Raw genomic sequence first — 16,374 nt, forward strand, 5'->3', positions numbered from 1 at the left:
GTATATGCATCCTGTGGCTTTAAGTGTCACACAGCACACGCTCGAGCCTTGGGGAGTGCACAGCTCCCAGGAATGACTGAGCCTGAGTGATGACTACCTAATCATTAAAAGATGGATTTGGAGGTATAAATTCAAATTGTGAGTTGAAAAGATTGAAAACAACCAAAATTATTATGGCCACCCCCCAAAAATCACTATCATAAAACTTGACATCTCTCTGCTGAGATAATGAGGTCACTTAATAGTAGTGGGAGCACAAAGGTGAGGTGTTAGGGAGCATGAATTCTCCCCTAGATTGCTGACAGCAGTTTCCCAAACTCTTTCCTCTGCCACCTGCTCTGAAGGGAGAGGTTTCACCTTTCCTGATTATCCCCTCCCAAGATTTTCTAGTCTCTCATTCCTCTTTTGTTCTGCTCCTGTAAAACTACTTCCAGCCGGGTGCCTGGGTGGCTCAGTGGGTTGAGCCTCTGCCTTTGGCTCAGGTCATGATCTCAGGGTCCCGGGATAGAGCCCGGCATCAGGCTCTCTGCTCAGCGGGGAGCCTGTTTCCCCCTCTCTCTCTGCCTACTTGTGATCTCTTTCTCTCTCTGTCAAATAAATTAATAAAAATATTAAACAAACAATTTCCTGCCTGTGTTGCACTCCCACAGTTTTTTGTTTATTAATAAAAAGACATCCCCAGTAACTTTTTTCCCCCCCTAAATTTTGAAAAAAGGAACAGGGTTTTTAAAGAACATGTCCTATGAAACACTGACTTGCCAAGATGCTTCTGAACAATAAGTATGATTTACTCTGTAAAAATGAATGAATTACAGTTTACCTGGACAATTTAAAGATTGTATTCTAAATGTAGACATTATATAAGCATTCATGTAACTTTCAGAAAAATGAGACTATCAGCTCTGTGTGTTAGTGGCCAAAAGGCAACCATGGTCAAATAGATTCCAGATTTGCTGAATTAAATAAAGCTAAATAGATTTCCTAATTGGGGGACTTCATAAAGTGTTTCATATGTTACTTTGTGTTGAGAAAACCTGAAAGGGGAATAAGGCATAGGGGTCCTGTGACCAAAAACTTTGAGAACTACTATACTAAAAAATCTTACTGTGAATTCTCACCTCCTACATATTTCATTTTCAATAGACATCTCTCTGAGTTACTCATCTCTTCCTGTAAGCTTATTCCTTGTTCTTAGATGTTCCTGCTATTATATCTTGTATCTCATTTCACTTTTTTCTACTTAGTGACATGAAAAGATTTTTAATTTTGCCACCATTTAGTAGATCCCTCAATGGCCTTAATTCCTACCTGGACCATTCAACTCACCTTGGGTTGACTCCTCTCCCATGTTCTCTTTATCCCACTCTGACCATCCCTTGTCCTATTCATTTTCCCCCTTGCTTGCCATCACCCCTTGTCAGGCCATGTCGCAAGTGAGTAAGCCCATAAGTCACTTCACGGTAGTGTTCAGATGCTGGACCTGTACCTTGTAGTCCAAACCATCGGAGCAGTTGAAGACCACACACTGGATGGCAAGAGCTTTAGCTAGGTCTTTGGTCGTCTCTGTTTTCCCAGTGCCAGCGGGGCCAGCTGGCGCGCCTCCCAGGTCGAGCTGCAAAGCCCCCATGAGGCAAAGGTAGCAGCGATCCTGAAGAAACACAGAAACTGTCATTGTTGAAGGGAACCGACTCAATTTATAGATCCCTTCCTTTCTATGGGAGAGGGTCATTATTTTCTATGAAAGAGTTTACAGCACTTGAGATTTACTCAAAGATTCAGGCACATGATCAATGATGCACATCTCTGCTTCACAAAGATGTACTCATGGCAGATCCTTTGAAGAATTAAGGTTGGAGGGAAGTTTTTTTGTTTTTTTTTTGTTTTATTTTGGATGGAACTTTTCAAGACTATTTGTTTTTAAAGACTTTACTTATTCATTAGAGAGAGAGAGAGAGAGAATGAGCAGGGGCTGAGAGATAGGGAGAAGCAGACTCCCCTGCTGAGCAGGGACTCCCCCGACTTGGGGCTCAATGCCAGGCCCCTGGGAATCATGATCTAAGCTGAAGGCAGATGCTTAACCAACTGAGTCATCCAGGCGCCCTTTTCCAAGACTATTTTAAGAGAGGTGTCACGATTAACCTGTCATCACTAACTTACCGTGAGAGGAGTAATAACTAATCTTGGGCATGCACCCAAATACTCGTAGCCATACGTGTACTGAGAGAGTGCCATCCTAGCCACGCAATTATCCAGATCTACATCCCAATAATAGCGCAGTTGTCTCTGCCAGTCAAAGGAATCGATCTTCTCTACCTATGTGATAACAATGATAGGTATATTAAATGCACTAATTTCAGGAAGAAATACATGATTTTGCTTAAATAAAAGTTACCTTGGCTTGAACAAGTTCAGTGACTATGTCTCTTGCATGTACATCAATTGTAATTAAGGCAGTTATGATGTTTCTGTGCAATTTTGGAAGATTACCTCGAACTATCACCGCCAGGGCATTTAATCTCTGCAAATCAAAAGAAAAATTGTCATATTCAATTTTCAATAATCAGCTTACATATATAATTTTTTTACCATTTTTTTTCTATTTTTTGCTATTAAATTTGGAGTAGACATTTGCCAAGACAATGTTTCTAGAGAAGATTGTCCTCCCTAAAAATTAAATATGATTAAGGAAGTACTCCTCATTTTCAGGGGTAGTTTTTCCTCTGATAATCAGAAAACCTGAACATTTTAAATAAGCCAATAATTGATTCAATTAGAGCATTTTTGGGCAGATTGTGCTCCCAATTTTCACCTAAACAGTTCAATCTTTTTCTTTTTAAAATTTTTTAAAAATTTATTTATTTGAGAGACAGTTGGGGGCAGGGGGAGAGGGATAAGTAGGCTCCCTACTGAACAGGGAGCCCAGTGCAGGGCTCAGTCCCAGAACCCTAAGATCATGACCTGAGCCAAAGGCAACCACTTAACCAACTAAGCCACCAGGCGCCCCTATGACATGAAATCCTATGAAGTCCTCAAGAGATAGGTTCTTTCATCTCAAGAAACTTGTTTCTCCCCTTTTCTGTTTCAAAGGTAATTTTTAAAAAATGCAAACTTACTTGCAAGTAGAATTAAATTTGGAGTTAAAGATTAGGCATAGTTGTAAAATGGCATTCATGAACTATAGCTTAAAAATTCTTGTAGAATGGTACTGGATTCAGTTATTTATTGTTTTATTGTTAGCTGTCTGAGGATTTTCTAGAATAGTAGAAAAGCACATCTTGAGCCTAAGAATAGGAATCCTGGGGTTTTCCTGGATTGAATAATCTTCCGTGAGAGATATCCAAGACCTACTAAATACAAAGTCTCCTTAAATGTTGCAAACCATTATAATCCTGAGATTTTCCTTTGTAAATGGTCTTTTCCTCCTATTTTTATAAGTATTCTTATAAATATTATACAAATATCAAGGTAGTGTTCCTAAGAAAACCTGAACATAAATGGTTTTTATAAGAACCCCAAAGCTTTGTAAGTCAGGTCAGAGTATTAAAATTTCTGAAATACGCGACTTGCATCAGCCAATCAAAAAAACATACTGAGATCATCTTGCACAGCATTGTGTTCAATGCCACCCTGTTAAACATCTCACCTCGAAGTTTACTTTCTCAAACTCCTCCAGGGCCTCTATGTGATTAACATCTTTTCTTCCCAGACACTCAGTCAAATCACGGCACCACATGATTTGAGAAATGGTCAGGATCACCTGCATGGAAACACTGTTCTTAAGTGTGTGATGCATCTCACCAGAAATGCACTCAGAGGTGGAAATTTAAGGAGTGTGTTACTTGAGAAGGGTGGCCAGCAATCACCCAGGCTGTCCTTGGTTTCCCCTGATAGTCAGCCATGGCAGATTTGCACAGGCGACGCAGAGACGTAAACATGGCTTCCTCCACTTTAACAAGCCATTCCTCCACGTTGCCCCGGGCTTTCAGGCCTTTTCCCAAGCTAACCTAGAGAAGAGTCAGAGCAATAACAACATGTTCAGTGTGGCACTTTCCAGTCGTACATCTTCTGTACTTCTATAATAGACCCCTGACACACTGAAGCTTAACCACAAATACTAGAACCTTCTATTGATATCCCACTCTACATCTCTACTCTTTTTTTTTTTTTTTTTTAATGCTTCCCTTTGGAGCCAAATCCCTGAAAAAAGGAGTATATGCGACTACACTGACTACATGAATTCCCTTACTTTCTTTTCCTACTTATTGCCATTTGATTTTTGGCCCCAACTCTTCCTCTAAACCTGGTAAGGTCATTAAGGTTACCGATGTTCTTTCAGTTGTCAAGTCCAAATGATATTTTTCAGTCCTACACATACTTATTTCTTAGACTTCCAGTGACCTGACTGCCTTGCTTGTCTGGGTCTCTTAGATCTTCCACTTTCCCTTTAACTTCCATGTTTTCCCTGGGTCCTAGCTGTGGTCCTCCCCTTTCTCTTCTTCTGCATTAGTGATGAGCAAATTCTTTTGCAAGAGAGTCAATTGAGGACAAGTAAAATGTTTATAGGTTCCTGCCACTCTTGTGGATACATTTCCTGCTCTAACTGGACTGAAATCCTCAGCATTTCCCCACACATTTCCTCTGTAAGGAATGCTCTCCCTCCCATGTCTCTGCTCCATGTTCTTTGGCTGATTCTGTGTGTGTGTGTGTGTGTGTGTGAGAGAGAGAGAGAGAGAGAGAGAGAGAGATAGGTAGGTAGGTGAGGGGGTAGAGAGAGAGAGCGGGAGAGAGAGATTTCTCTCTGTGAAGTCCTGTGGTTCTCTGCAGTTTGCTAATACATTCACTCCCTTGGTGTTTACTGCACACCAGACATTGTGCAGTGTCCTGGATACACCACTGCCAACAATGACAACTAACACTTTCATAGCACCTGCTGGGTACAGTTCTGAGTAATCTACATAGAATTATATGTTTTATAGACACACACACACACACAAACAATTTCAAATACTATTTGAAAATCCTCAGCATCTCATTAATCAGGCCCTGTTACTATTCCTCATTTTATAGATGGGATGGGATGGGACCTGGTTCCAGGTGGCCGGCAGTAAACCCAGTGCTCTTAACCAGCTCACTCTTCTGCCTCTTGTGGAGAGCTAAATAAGGCTGGGCTCCAGTTACCTCCACTCTGTTCCCAAGAACAAAGCACACACCTCTGTTACCGCACTTACTGTGGTACTTTTCAATTGTTTGTTTGACTGTAGCTCCACTAGACCCCTTTGCAGGCAAACATCTCATCTTCGTTATCTTTGAAACTGCTGAGGCCGCAGAGTATGATGCGGTAGCTCGTGATGAACACTTAGAGTGACAAGAAGTACACTTCTACCCTCTACCCGGGAATGGCAACAAAGCTTTCCCTATAAAGAATCATAAACAAAAAGCACCTTACCCGTTCTCCTTCTGGTGACAGCATTGCTAAAATATCATTGGTGTAAATCTTTTCTGGCTCTCCTTCCACACCAGGAATTTTTCCTTCAGTAGGAGGCATGATAGCAAATTCAAGCTTTGAAATGGAGTCAAAGCATTTCCTTAAGTGTGGCTGCACAGCTTGGGGATTTCGTGTCTGGGCCAGAATCTCCAGAAGCTCATCATTTGATAAGAAGTAAAATCTGGATTAAAGAAAATACTTAAAATATAACTTGAAAGTGTCGACATGAAAGATAAATCCTTTAGCCCTATCTCTTTCCCAGTCACTGATTTCCTAAACTTCCAACCTTCTGGTCCTGGGTTTCCTGGGAGACCAGGTGTCTCTACAGCCATTATGGAGACTAGAGTGGCTGCATCTCAGACATCTAGAATTAGTGCCTGACACATAAAAGATAGATACTTTTCAAAAAATTATAAAAAATGCCAGCTCTTTCCATGACCCTGATTTGTTCTCGAGTAAAGATATAGTATTTGTTTTCCCTAGAACCTAGCCTTACCTTACATGTCCCTACTTTTTTTTTTTTAAGATTTTATTTATTTGACAGATAGAGATCACAAGTAGGCAGAGAGGCAGGCAGAGAGAAAGGAGGAAGCAGGCTTCCTGCTGAGCAAAGAGCCCAATGTGGGGCTCGATCCCAGTACCCTGGGATCATGACCTGAGCCGAAGGCAGAGGCTTTAACCCACTGAGCCACCCAGGTGCCCCACACGTCCCTACTTTTAATACCTAATGTGTTGGGTAGATGGACAGGTGGTTATAGAAGCTTTATTTGGTTCTGTGAATATCCACATGTGGGCCATACTTGTGTGATCCTGAGTGGCATCTTCTTAGATCTTGACCACCAGGGCCATTTGGAGGCACGAAGACACCACAGGAAGAGAACTGGAGAGGGGGCATACCTGGATGCCCACGGATGAGGGAGAGGGATAAGGGCCTGGTCAGAGAAGACAGTTCACCTCTAGAGTGGAGGAGGCTGCCTATGAGAGACCCCTTGGTTTAGAAGGGAACGGATGGAAAAGAGCCCACAGCAGGCCCCACGTGGAAAAGAGGGGGCCAGGTAGGTCAGCTGCTCTGCTGCCTTTCCTCTCTTCTCCTTGCCCCAAACCTGGAGACCTCAGAAACCTCATAGGGAGAGGGGCGGGTTGGTCCCCACATATCCTCATTATCACTAAAACCTTTAGACCTGCAACAGGCTTGGGCAGAGAAGGGGGGAAGTTTTCACTTTGAAAGGAGTTCAGAGTTTGATTATTAGAGATCATTTATTGGGTTGAGGTGACGAGAGGTTTTTGTTTGTTTATATTATTATTTGAGAATGACCAGAAAATTTGTGAGGTCTGCTTAAAATTTTGTCCAGGGCCCCTGGCTGGGAATGCAAAGGCGGTTATTAGTTAGAAATAAAGATGATTTTGGTTGGACTCAGTCCCGCTTCTTTACCATCCAGTAGTAATTAATTTGTGCCCATGCCTCTCTTTCAACTAATGAAACAGACAACTATAAAGACTGGACCATGAGCCGTGTGAGAGCAGGAACAGTACTGTATTCATCTTGCTACCAGGAGCTACCTTGGTCTGCAGCTCACAGTATATCTTCATGAAAGCCTACAGGGTAAATCAACACCACATAGAGCCTCCTGACGGAACACATATAGCAGAACTAGTTCACGCAGTTCTAAGTGAAAGAACAAATAAAAGCGGATGCTTTTCGGTGGTCAATATTATCACAGGTGAATTTGTTTCTAGCTTTAAGTATCAAAAGTAGTGTACAGATTTTCTCTGGCTTTGGGAGACTCATGCTGGGAACCACTGATTTAAGAGTGAAACAGACAAAAGGCACATTCCAAACCTCAAAGTCTTTCATCTTTCTCCATGTTGCCTGAATTGATGTTTTAGTAAGATTTGTGTGTATTCTTAAAGCCTGACCACTTCTGTTAAAACTCAACTAAATCTTCTGGATCTTGGATTTCTCGTGCACACTCATACCCTGTCCTGGACCCCAGCAACAATCCTTCTCAACCAAGTAACCCAGATAAGCACCTACCCGTGGTTGCCACAGTGCTTGTCCAAGGACAGACCTTAATGGCCATTTCTTTAACAACTAACAGGAAAATACCAGGGAAGATGAACCACTTTGCCCTGTCTTATAGTACAATATGCCCTAATGATTGAAGCTGGGAGCTTTGGCTATCATCACGTAGTTTATCCTGGTGTTAAAAAAACTGTATTATAATGGTTTATTTACATGATTATTCACCTGTTAACCATGAGCCCCATTAAGGCAGGAATCCAGCTTTTTCTTCTTTGTATCTTCAGCACTTAGCACAACATTTGGTATGTTTTTGGAATAAAGAGATGAATAAAAAATTTCATTTGGACTTTTGTAAAAAGATCTCTTAGACAACTTCTCCAGTGACACTCTTAGGTCACTGATTAATCCAAAGAAACCTGCTCAGGCAAAAATGGCCTCTGACTTTTCACATGCACATCTATGGACACACACAGGCAGACACACACACGTGCACCCAACAATGAAACAATACTGAGACCAAGAATCCCTCCGGCACCTTGGGTACTCACCCACTTAGTCCTCCACCAACTACTTGACCTCTATTCTTGAGCCTTACACTCCCCAGTCAAGATACCAGCTGGACTGATCGGCCAACTATCATATCTTTCTTGTTTCTTGTTCTGGTTCCCTGATGTTTTGAGGTTATGGTTTCTTTTTAAGTATATCCTTTTAAATTAATGGATAGTTTTCACTACTAAAAATATTATAGGTTGCTTTATAAACTTACCTTGGAAAGATGACTCTTTTTGATTCTAAATATGCCTCTAGACACTTTTGAATTTGGTCAAGTAATGCATTATTATTTTGAAAAGTCTCCAGAAGTCCTGTTTATTGGGCAGAAAAAGGTAATGGTAAAATTGTGTTAAAAATAAATAGAAAATACCATTTTAAGTGGAAGTAAAATACGACATTAACATTCTTTAAAGCTTTGCCTTTATTTGATAAGAAATGGTCGAAAAAACATAAATTGTGGGAGGTTGGCTAACAACGTTAACTGTTACTTTTAGTAACATTATCTAATATTAATTTTAATAATTACCACAGACGAGCAAGTATTCAACCTGCAACAATTTTTAGCTGGTGCACCCCACTTTTTTGGTGCAAGAACCAAAGCCAAACCCAAGCACAGACCATTGTGCACGCTAAGTGTGTTCTCACTTTGGGGCTTCAACTTTGTTCTTCTCTCTGACTTTCACACCCTCTCTCAGATTTGCACATGTGTCTCACTCCCTCTTTCCTGCTGCTTTCTGCTCAAATGCCACTCAACTGTGTCAAAAGAGCCCTCCATCACAAATGTTTTTCATGAATTAATGAAAAATCAGATGGGGACATTTTTATGGTTCTAAGTCTGAGAGCTTTAGCAGAATGGGTCAACTGAACGTGAATATATATCTTGTAGTCAAATTGTGACACGCAGGCCTCACTGGTACTCTGTGGCAGAATCCCCAAATTATAAGAGGAGCAGAAATAATCAGATTCTTGGGTGCCAAAATTATGAACTAAGCTGATGAGTAATAATAATAGCGATAATAGTTAACAACAACAGCAACAACAGTGCTCAGTTCACATTTTTCAGCAAGAGTGTTGGATGCACTACAACTGTTCGTGGTCATCAATGCTGACGAGAATCAACAAGGACTGAGTGTACCCCCATATTGCCAGAATCTTATAGATGGTTGTAAAGTCTCTTTATTACCTGGTTGAGTCGCTGCTCGAAGAGCGTTAGGCAGCCGGTTCACCTTCCTCATGATTTCTTTCCACGACTTATCCACTTGCAGGAACATCTTCGCCTCGGCAGGCAGCTGCCTCTGAATATCGGGAGCATTAAAAATACTTTCTAGGTAGAGCCAGTTTCTCTGGCAGTTTAGCCACTCTTCCTAGGAGGAAAATGTGGGCATCATCAAATTTTTCATCCCAGAAATGCAGTGTCAGGACCTAGTTCTCATGGTCCTCTATGCCTCCTGCCAGTGCATGTGTCGGCCCAACATCTGTGAGAGTTTCTCACTTCTCACTCTGGATTTGGGGTTATGCCTGAGCCCTAGTGTCACAAGCGCTCCCTGGTTTATCTCAAGTCTCTTACTTTCCAGTTAATTCTTTGGATAGTCCCCATCATTTGGAACTTTTTTAAGGGCCCCCTATGAAAACATTACTTTGCTCTATAGTCCCTCCCTTCATAGGGCTCAGCCATCAATAGAGGAGGCTGGGCAGGGGTGAGATTATAAGGGGTTCATCAAAGAGGGTAGATTCCTAAAAATGATCTCCATGAAACAAAGTTGGAACAAAAGATCTTTTCCTACTTAGTGCCTTTATTATTGTACAGATAACTTTTCATATTAGAATATTTAGAAACCTGGGGCACCTGGGTGGCTCAGTGGGTTAAGCGTCTGCCTTTGGTTCAGGTCATGATCCCAGGGTCCTAGAATCGAGCCTGCATCGGGTTCACTGCTCAGCAGGAATCCTGCTTCTCCCTCTCCCACTCCCCCTGCTTGTGTTCCTGCTCTCGCTACCTCTGTCACTGTCAAATATATGAATAAAATCTTAAAAATTAAAAAAAAGAATATTTAGAAATCTAAGCATAATTAGGTCAAGCTAAAAACTTGCAGTCTAAGAAAGATATTGGATGGGAGCAAAGTAAGGTCAGTAAAATGGATTTTTTGTTCTACTGTGGGGTAATCTGAAGTAGAATAAAATAAAAAGGAAAGGGGTACCACAAGGAAGGGTACCAAGGAGACTTAAAGCAACAGTGTGTGTTTTTCCAGTAAATACGAGGTTGTTGTGGTACTGTGAGAGGTTGTCTAAAAGCTGTGAATGCCTGAAACTTAGAAGCCCAGGTGTTCCCTGCCTGAGCTTAAAGCTGTTGCCAGCAAAGGTTTAAGCCACTTAATAAGGTACCAAAGCTGCCTGCCATTTTGGGATGGAAACCGGTTGAGGAGATCGTCTTTCATTGGAGTGTATGCACCTTTCTTTTCCAATTACAAAGTTTAATATATCAACTGGCTGAGGTACTTAGGGAGGGAAAGAGGGTGGTGTAGGGGGAATGAGAAGAGCTGAAGACAAGGGCGTATACTCTTAAGGTGAAAAATTCTTAGAGCTTTCTGTTTTTTGAATTTTGAATTCTGAAACCATTTGTGGCAGGATTCAGTTAGTGACAACACAAGTTCATTGAATCATGTCAAGAGTTGAATGATTTCAAAAGTCCTGGTCTCAGAAAAAGGTTAAGCTTTCATACTAGGGCAGTGATCACCTTAAAACAACTTAGGAATTGACAAATACCAAAAATGCTATCTTGAATCATGATACCCATCAGTAGTTCATATCATCTAGACCAGCATCTAGAACTCCATTATAAAATCTTTTCAGACAGGTGCTAGTTTTTTTAATGAAAACTTGGTTTAAATGTAAACTTCATATCACATTGTCACTTTTGTCTCAATAAAACTATAGATTTATAAGTAAACAAAAAATGTGGGCAACATAGAGGAGCTGAGAATGACCTCCACCTGAGAGCCAGCAAGAAATTGAAGCCCTTAATCCCAGAGTTGTGAGGAAATGGTTTCTGCCAACAATGTGAGTGAGCTTGGAAAGGGATCCTCCTTGAGTTGAACCTCTGATGAGAACCAAGTCATGGCCCACATCTTGATTGAACCTTTGTGAGACCCTAAGTAGGAGATTCAGTTAAGCCATACCTGAACCCCTGACCCACAGAAACTGTGGGAAAATAAATATAGATTGTTTCATACCACCAAATTTGTGGTATTTTGTTTCATGGCAATAATAATTAATATGATATGGCATAATCATATAAAGAAGAACTTAGTATATTTGCATTTTCCTTACATTCTGAATATAATAAAATGTCAACAATTAAGTCTTATTTCTAAACTATATCATATTTAAATGATTAAAGAAATTATTTCTAAAGTACCGTGGCTCTCCAATTCTCTGAGTGCATGAACTGAAACTGCCTTCACTCACCAGTGTTTGATTAAATAAGGCAAGTTGTTTCTGCCAGTCATCCACTCGAGTTTTCAATGGACCAACATAACGTGATGAGGCAATGGTTGCAATGTTGATGGTGCTGTCATCAAGAAGGACCTTTAAACAAAGAAGAAAAAAAACATGCAGCATCATGAGTTTGTGCTCTCAAAGATAATTACAGATGTTTAATCCCAAGAGTCCAAAGTCCAACTTTTTGAATAAATAGCCTCGTCCCGCCTACTGTTTCCTACTGATCTATTTCCCTTCCTTATCCACTTATCCTTATCAGTGCTTCACAACCTTATCAGTGCCTCACAACCCACTCTCACATTCTCTCAGATGTCACTGAGAGACTTCTGATTGCCAAAGTCTTACCTATTTCTGTAATTATTAATGGCACATTTTTTGTTGTTGTTGTTGTTTGGTTCAATACTCTTCTCCTCTCTCCCCGTACTTTAAGGTATCTGGTACCTTCTTTATACCATTTGGTCATCTAAGCCTTTATTTCTCAAAGTACTCAAAACTTGCAAAATTAGGTATCTTCTCTATCCAGTGAAACATTGCTTTATCTCAATTATCTTGAGGAATAGGGAAATTGAACTCATTCATATCAAGGTTAGAATGACTATAAACAGTTTTCCCTCTACCTCCTTCCCCTACTTTTCCCCTTTACACTACAGCAATTCTTACAGAACATATGAATTCTAAAAAATGTGTCTGTTAATCTAAAGGATTTTAATTGCCCTATTTAAATTATAAATTTCTTGAGAGCAGATGTCCCATCACCCAGCATCACTTGGCCTGTTTCTACCTGACTTTCATCTTAGGTTTGCTCTCTCGTCTACTGCCAACAGTAACATCTGGTCTTGCTCTTCCAACCTACACCTGGCAAAGTCATTTCATCATTAGTTCTCGTATGGGTACACCCAAATGGCTCAAGGCTTTGCTTTTTAAATTTGGCCGTAAGATACAGATCCTTTTGCTAAACAAATATGTGTTTGAATTTTAAATCATTTAAGAATATTCCAAACGCATGGATTAGATTTATTTTCTTTCATTTTTCAGAGAGTATGGCCATCTACTCCTATCTCAAAAAAATTCAGGTGAACTTAGTTTCTTCATGCGGTATAAACCTGAAATGCTTGTTCATGTTTCTTTGCCTCATTTAAATGGTTTGAAATGCCTTTCATTCTCATCTATGTCTGTCAAATACCATTTATTCTTTAAGGTCCAGCATGTCTTGGCTGGTCTAGGAAGGATGCTGTGATCACTTCAGCTTATAAATTATCTCTTGCTTTTCTAAACTTTTCAACTGTTAAGTATACAATTATAATTCATATGTATGCCACTTTTATTGCTTTGCTAATATTTCATGTACAAGCATATCTGTCAATTATTCATATTCATATTTTGCCTTTCCAATTAGATTTTTTCTTAGTAACTCTCATATTTCATTCCTTCATCATAATCTCCCATAGAAGATTCAGGAGTAGGTCTGACCAATCTTTACCATGGGTTTTCAATAACCCAGTTACCCTACCTGTATGTCATCTGTGCCACCCAGGATAAACACATCTTTGGAGTCACGGTGAGGGAGAACGACGAATTCCGTTGTTTTCCAAGAATCCTCCACCTTAGAAATAATTCAATTCTTAGGATACCAAAATTAATTTGTTTAGGTATTCAATAAATGCAAGTAGAATAAAATAAGTGAAAACTCCATAATCATCCCATTTTCCTCTTTACTGCCTTTAAAATTCTTGAAATCTTCTTCCTGGTTAAACGATACTGATATGCTAAATTTTATTGATTTTAAATACATATAAATAACGTGTGATATGTTAATGTCCATCCCTTACTACTTTATGCCTTAAATGTAAGGAAAATATTTCTTTTTACACAGGTGATTTGTGGGTATGTGTGCATTTTTAGGGTAAGGAGGTAAGTAGCTTAAGTAGGGAAGTCTCTTCATTGTCTTGTAGCATTTCACACTGTTACTTTTTTCTGGTAGTTTGAAAGATGATGTATTTTGGTATAAAAGATCTTCCTTGGAATGTGGTTTTTCATATAAGCCTGTAAATATCAAACTTTGTTGTCATCAAAGTGGACTATAAACTAAGTGGAAAGAGGATACTGATGAAAGTGTTGCTGACAATAGTAATAATAATAAATGTAAGGAAACAACAGAAGGACGACTGATGAGAAATTGAGAGGTGCAATGATGAAAAACCCATATAGATGAATCCAAAGTTGGTGATTTTCATGCTAAATATGAAAATCTATACAGTCCTTGATCTTCAGAACATATTTTCCAGATTTACCTTTTTAAGAATTATTTCTAAGGCAGCTTCTCCAGAAGCCTGTCCAGAAATGTCCTGGATTTCTTGGGCAAAATCAAAAACACGCAACTCAGAGAGCTTCTCCAAGGTTAATGGAATTTCAAGGTCCACTAGGGAGGCATCAACTGTTTGTTCAATAGCTGCCCAATGTCTTGACTTCAAAGTTGGGTTCCTCAAGTCAATGATAACTGGAAGCTGGAAAGCAAACAGTCTCAAAGGCACCATGCTTTTTATCTTTTTTTTTTTTTTTTACTATAGATATATGAGTTTATTTCCCCTTTCTTTCTTCTTTCCTTTCTTTCATTCATTAACATATAGTGTGTTATTAGTTTCAGTGGTAGAATTTAATGATTTGTCAGTTGCCTATACTACCCAGTGCTCATTATGTCAAATGCCCTCCTTAATGCTCATCACCCAATTACCCCATCCCCTATCCACCTCCCCTACCTTAAAAACATAGCCCAGGGCTTCTGATTTCAATTCAGGAATATGGAGAACTGGAAAGAACACCACTTGTGCTCTTACAAAAGGAAAATTTTGGACAAACTGAAAATTAATGACTTCTAATGATCCCATCAAAAAATAGAGGTTGGAGGGCAAACAACTAACTCAAAATTTGGGAAGAGACTGTTATCTGTAGATATCTCCACAGCAAAAAAAAAAAAAAAAAAACAGGACCTGAGAATTTGCTTACCTAGGACAGATGCCTTGGGCTGTCACTTAAGCTAGCAAGAAGATTCAGCTAAATTTAAAAAATAAGTTGCTAAAAATGGAAAAAAAAATAAATTGCTAAAGAGTGAGAGTAGGGTAGCATAAGAATGTGAAGTCTATAAACACAAAGGTGTTCACAGGGAAGACTGGGGAGAATCCTAAGAAAGTCTACCTTATGGTGCTGGCTGGGGAGAGGAACACAGCCGCCACTATTGTAACTCTAATCAACCCATTTCTCCGAGTTTTCATATAAAACAAATGACTTAATGTCAGGAAAATGAGCAACAAACACTGCCATTTTAAGGCATTGTGATAACCCACTATAGATTTCTGTATATCTCGGGAGAAACAAAATTGGAAAAATAAAAGCTCTATTCATGGGGGAGGGAAAGAAATACTATCTGGGCTCATTACTACAGCTGGAGGAGGGGCAGGAACACCAGTGAAGGTCAACAGTCTGAGAACAAGAGACACAGTGCCTTGTTAAGATAGAGGCTTAATCAGAACACAAATGGAATGCCCCTCCTAACCTCTCCCACCAGACTAACAAATATTGAATAAAAATAACTGGAATACAGACTGATTAGCTGCAAGAGACAGATTCTCTCTGGGGACAATTTATAGGGAGGACCCAAGGTCAGGGAGAAACAAAAATTGAAAAAATAATCTTTGGCAAATGAGCCCAAACCATAAACACAAGGTATCAAAAGAACAATTTGTAGTATACTGAGGGTAACCATAGCAACATCAAACCTCAAATCTAGCCCAATTCCTTACTAGATTTAACATAACATGCCACATAAAAAGGCAAGTAGGAGGAAAGGCACGCTCACTTCCAGGCATAAGAATTATTTACTTCAGTATCTAGGGTACTACATAAGATGCCTGGCTTTCAATAAAAATGTCAGAACTATATAAAAAGCTAAGATAAACATACACTTAAGAAACAAACAAACAAAAAACCCACCAGACTCAGATATGACGCACAATGTTGAAATTAATAGAGAATGCAAAATAATTATAATTAACATGGTAATGGCTCTAATAGAAAAGGTAGGCAACATCCAATACCAGATGGGAAATGATAATAGGAAAATGTAAGCTGGTACACCTGGGTGGCTCAGTTAGTTAAGCGTCTGCCTTTGGCACAGGTCATGATCCCAGGGTCCTGGAATCGAGTCTTGCATATGGCTCCTTGTTCAGTGGGGAGCCTGCTTCTGCCTCTGCCTGCGGCTCCCCCTCCTTGTGCTCTTTCTCTCTCTCTCTCTGACAAATAAATAAAATCTTAAAAAAAGATTGAAGCTATAATTAAGAATTAAATAAACGTTCGAATGGGAAACGGTAGCAAGAAAGATAAAGAATGTCTTTGATGAGCTTGAAACAGCCAAGGAATCTATCTGTGAATGGGAAGATAAGTGAGTAGAAATTCCCCATACTGACACATGAGAGAAAATAGAGGTTAAAAACCTAAAACAATAAAAAACCAAAACCCAAAACCACAGAGCATCCAAGAGCTATAGGACAATATCAAATGGTCTAAAATATGCAACAGAAATCTCAAAGAATAACATAAATGGCTGCATTTTTTCCTCAAAATTAAAGACAGATACCAAACCACAGATCCAAGAAAATCAGAGAACACAAAATGGGATAAATACAAACTGTAAACAACAACAACAACACACACCTGGGCATATCACATTATAAACTGACCAAAATGAAGAAAAAGAAATAATCTTGAAGGCAGCCCAACCAAAAAATACTATTATCTACAGAAGAACAGGGAGAACTATAGCAGA

At 39.6% G+C, this 16,374-nt stretch overlaps 1 protein-coding gene across 2 annotated transcripts in view; it reads right to left on the bottom strand.

The window, feature by feature from the left end:
* The window catches only part of DNAH6 (dynein axonemal heavy chain 6), a 231,596-nt gene that overhangs the window by 146,238 nt on the left and 68,984 nt on the right, over positions 1 to 16,374 (bottom strand). For both annotated transcript variants that reach the window (XM_032880677.1, XM_032880676.1), the window contains exons 19-29: positions 13,847 to 14,059; positions 13,066 to 13,158; positions 11,523 to 11,642; positions 9,244 to 9,424; positions 8,275 to 8,371; positions 5,447 to 5,666; positions 3,840 to 4,004; positions 3,644 to 3,757; positions 2,393 to 2,518; positions 2,158 to 2,313; positions 1,487 to 1,648 (exon numbers count right to left, since the gene is read on the bottom strand). In XM_032880677.1, coding sequence (XP_032736568.1) covers positions 1,487 to 1,648; positions 2,158 to 2,313; positions 2,393 to 2,518; positions 3,644 to 3,757; positions 3,840 to 4,004; positions 5,447 to 5,666; positions 8,275 to 8,371; positions 9,244 to 9,424; positions 11,523 to 11,642; positions 13,066 to 13,158; positions 13,847 to 14,059 — 1,647 coding nt within the window. The remainder of the gene's footprint in view (positions 1 to 1,486; positions 1,649 to 2,157; positions 2,314 to 2,392; positions 2,519 to 3,643; positions 3,758 to 3,839; positions 4,005 to 5,446; positions 5,667 to 8,274; positions 8,372 to 9,243; positions 9,425 to 11,522; positions 11,643 to 13,065; positions 13,159 to 13,846; positions 14,060 to 16,374) is intronic.

Source organism: Lontra canadensis, unplaced genomic scaffold (genome assembly GCF_010015895.1).
Source record: "Lontra canadensis isolate GAN:19392208 unplaced genomic scaffold, GSC_riverotter_1.0 scaffold71, whole genome shotgun sequence".
In the NCBI taxonomy this organism is placed as follows: Eukaryota; Metazoa; Chordata; class Mammalia; order Carnivora; family Mustelidae; genus Lontra; species Lontra canadensis.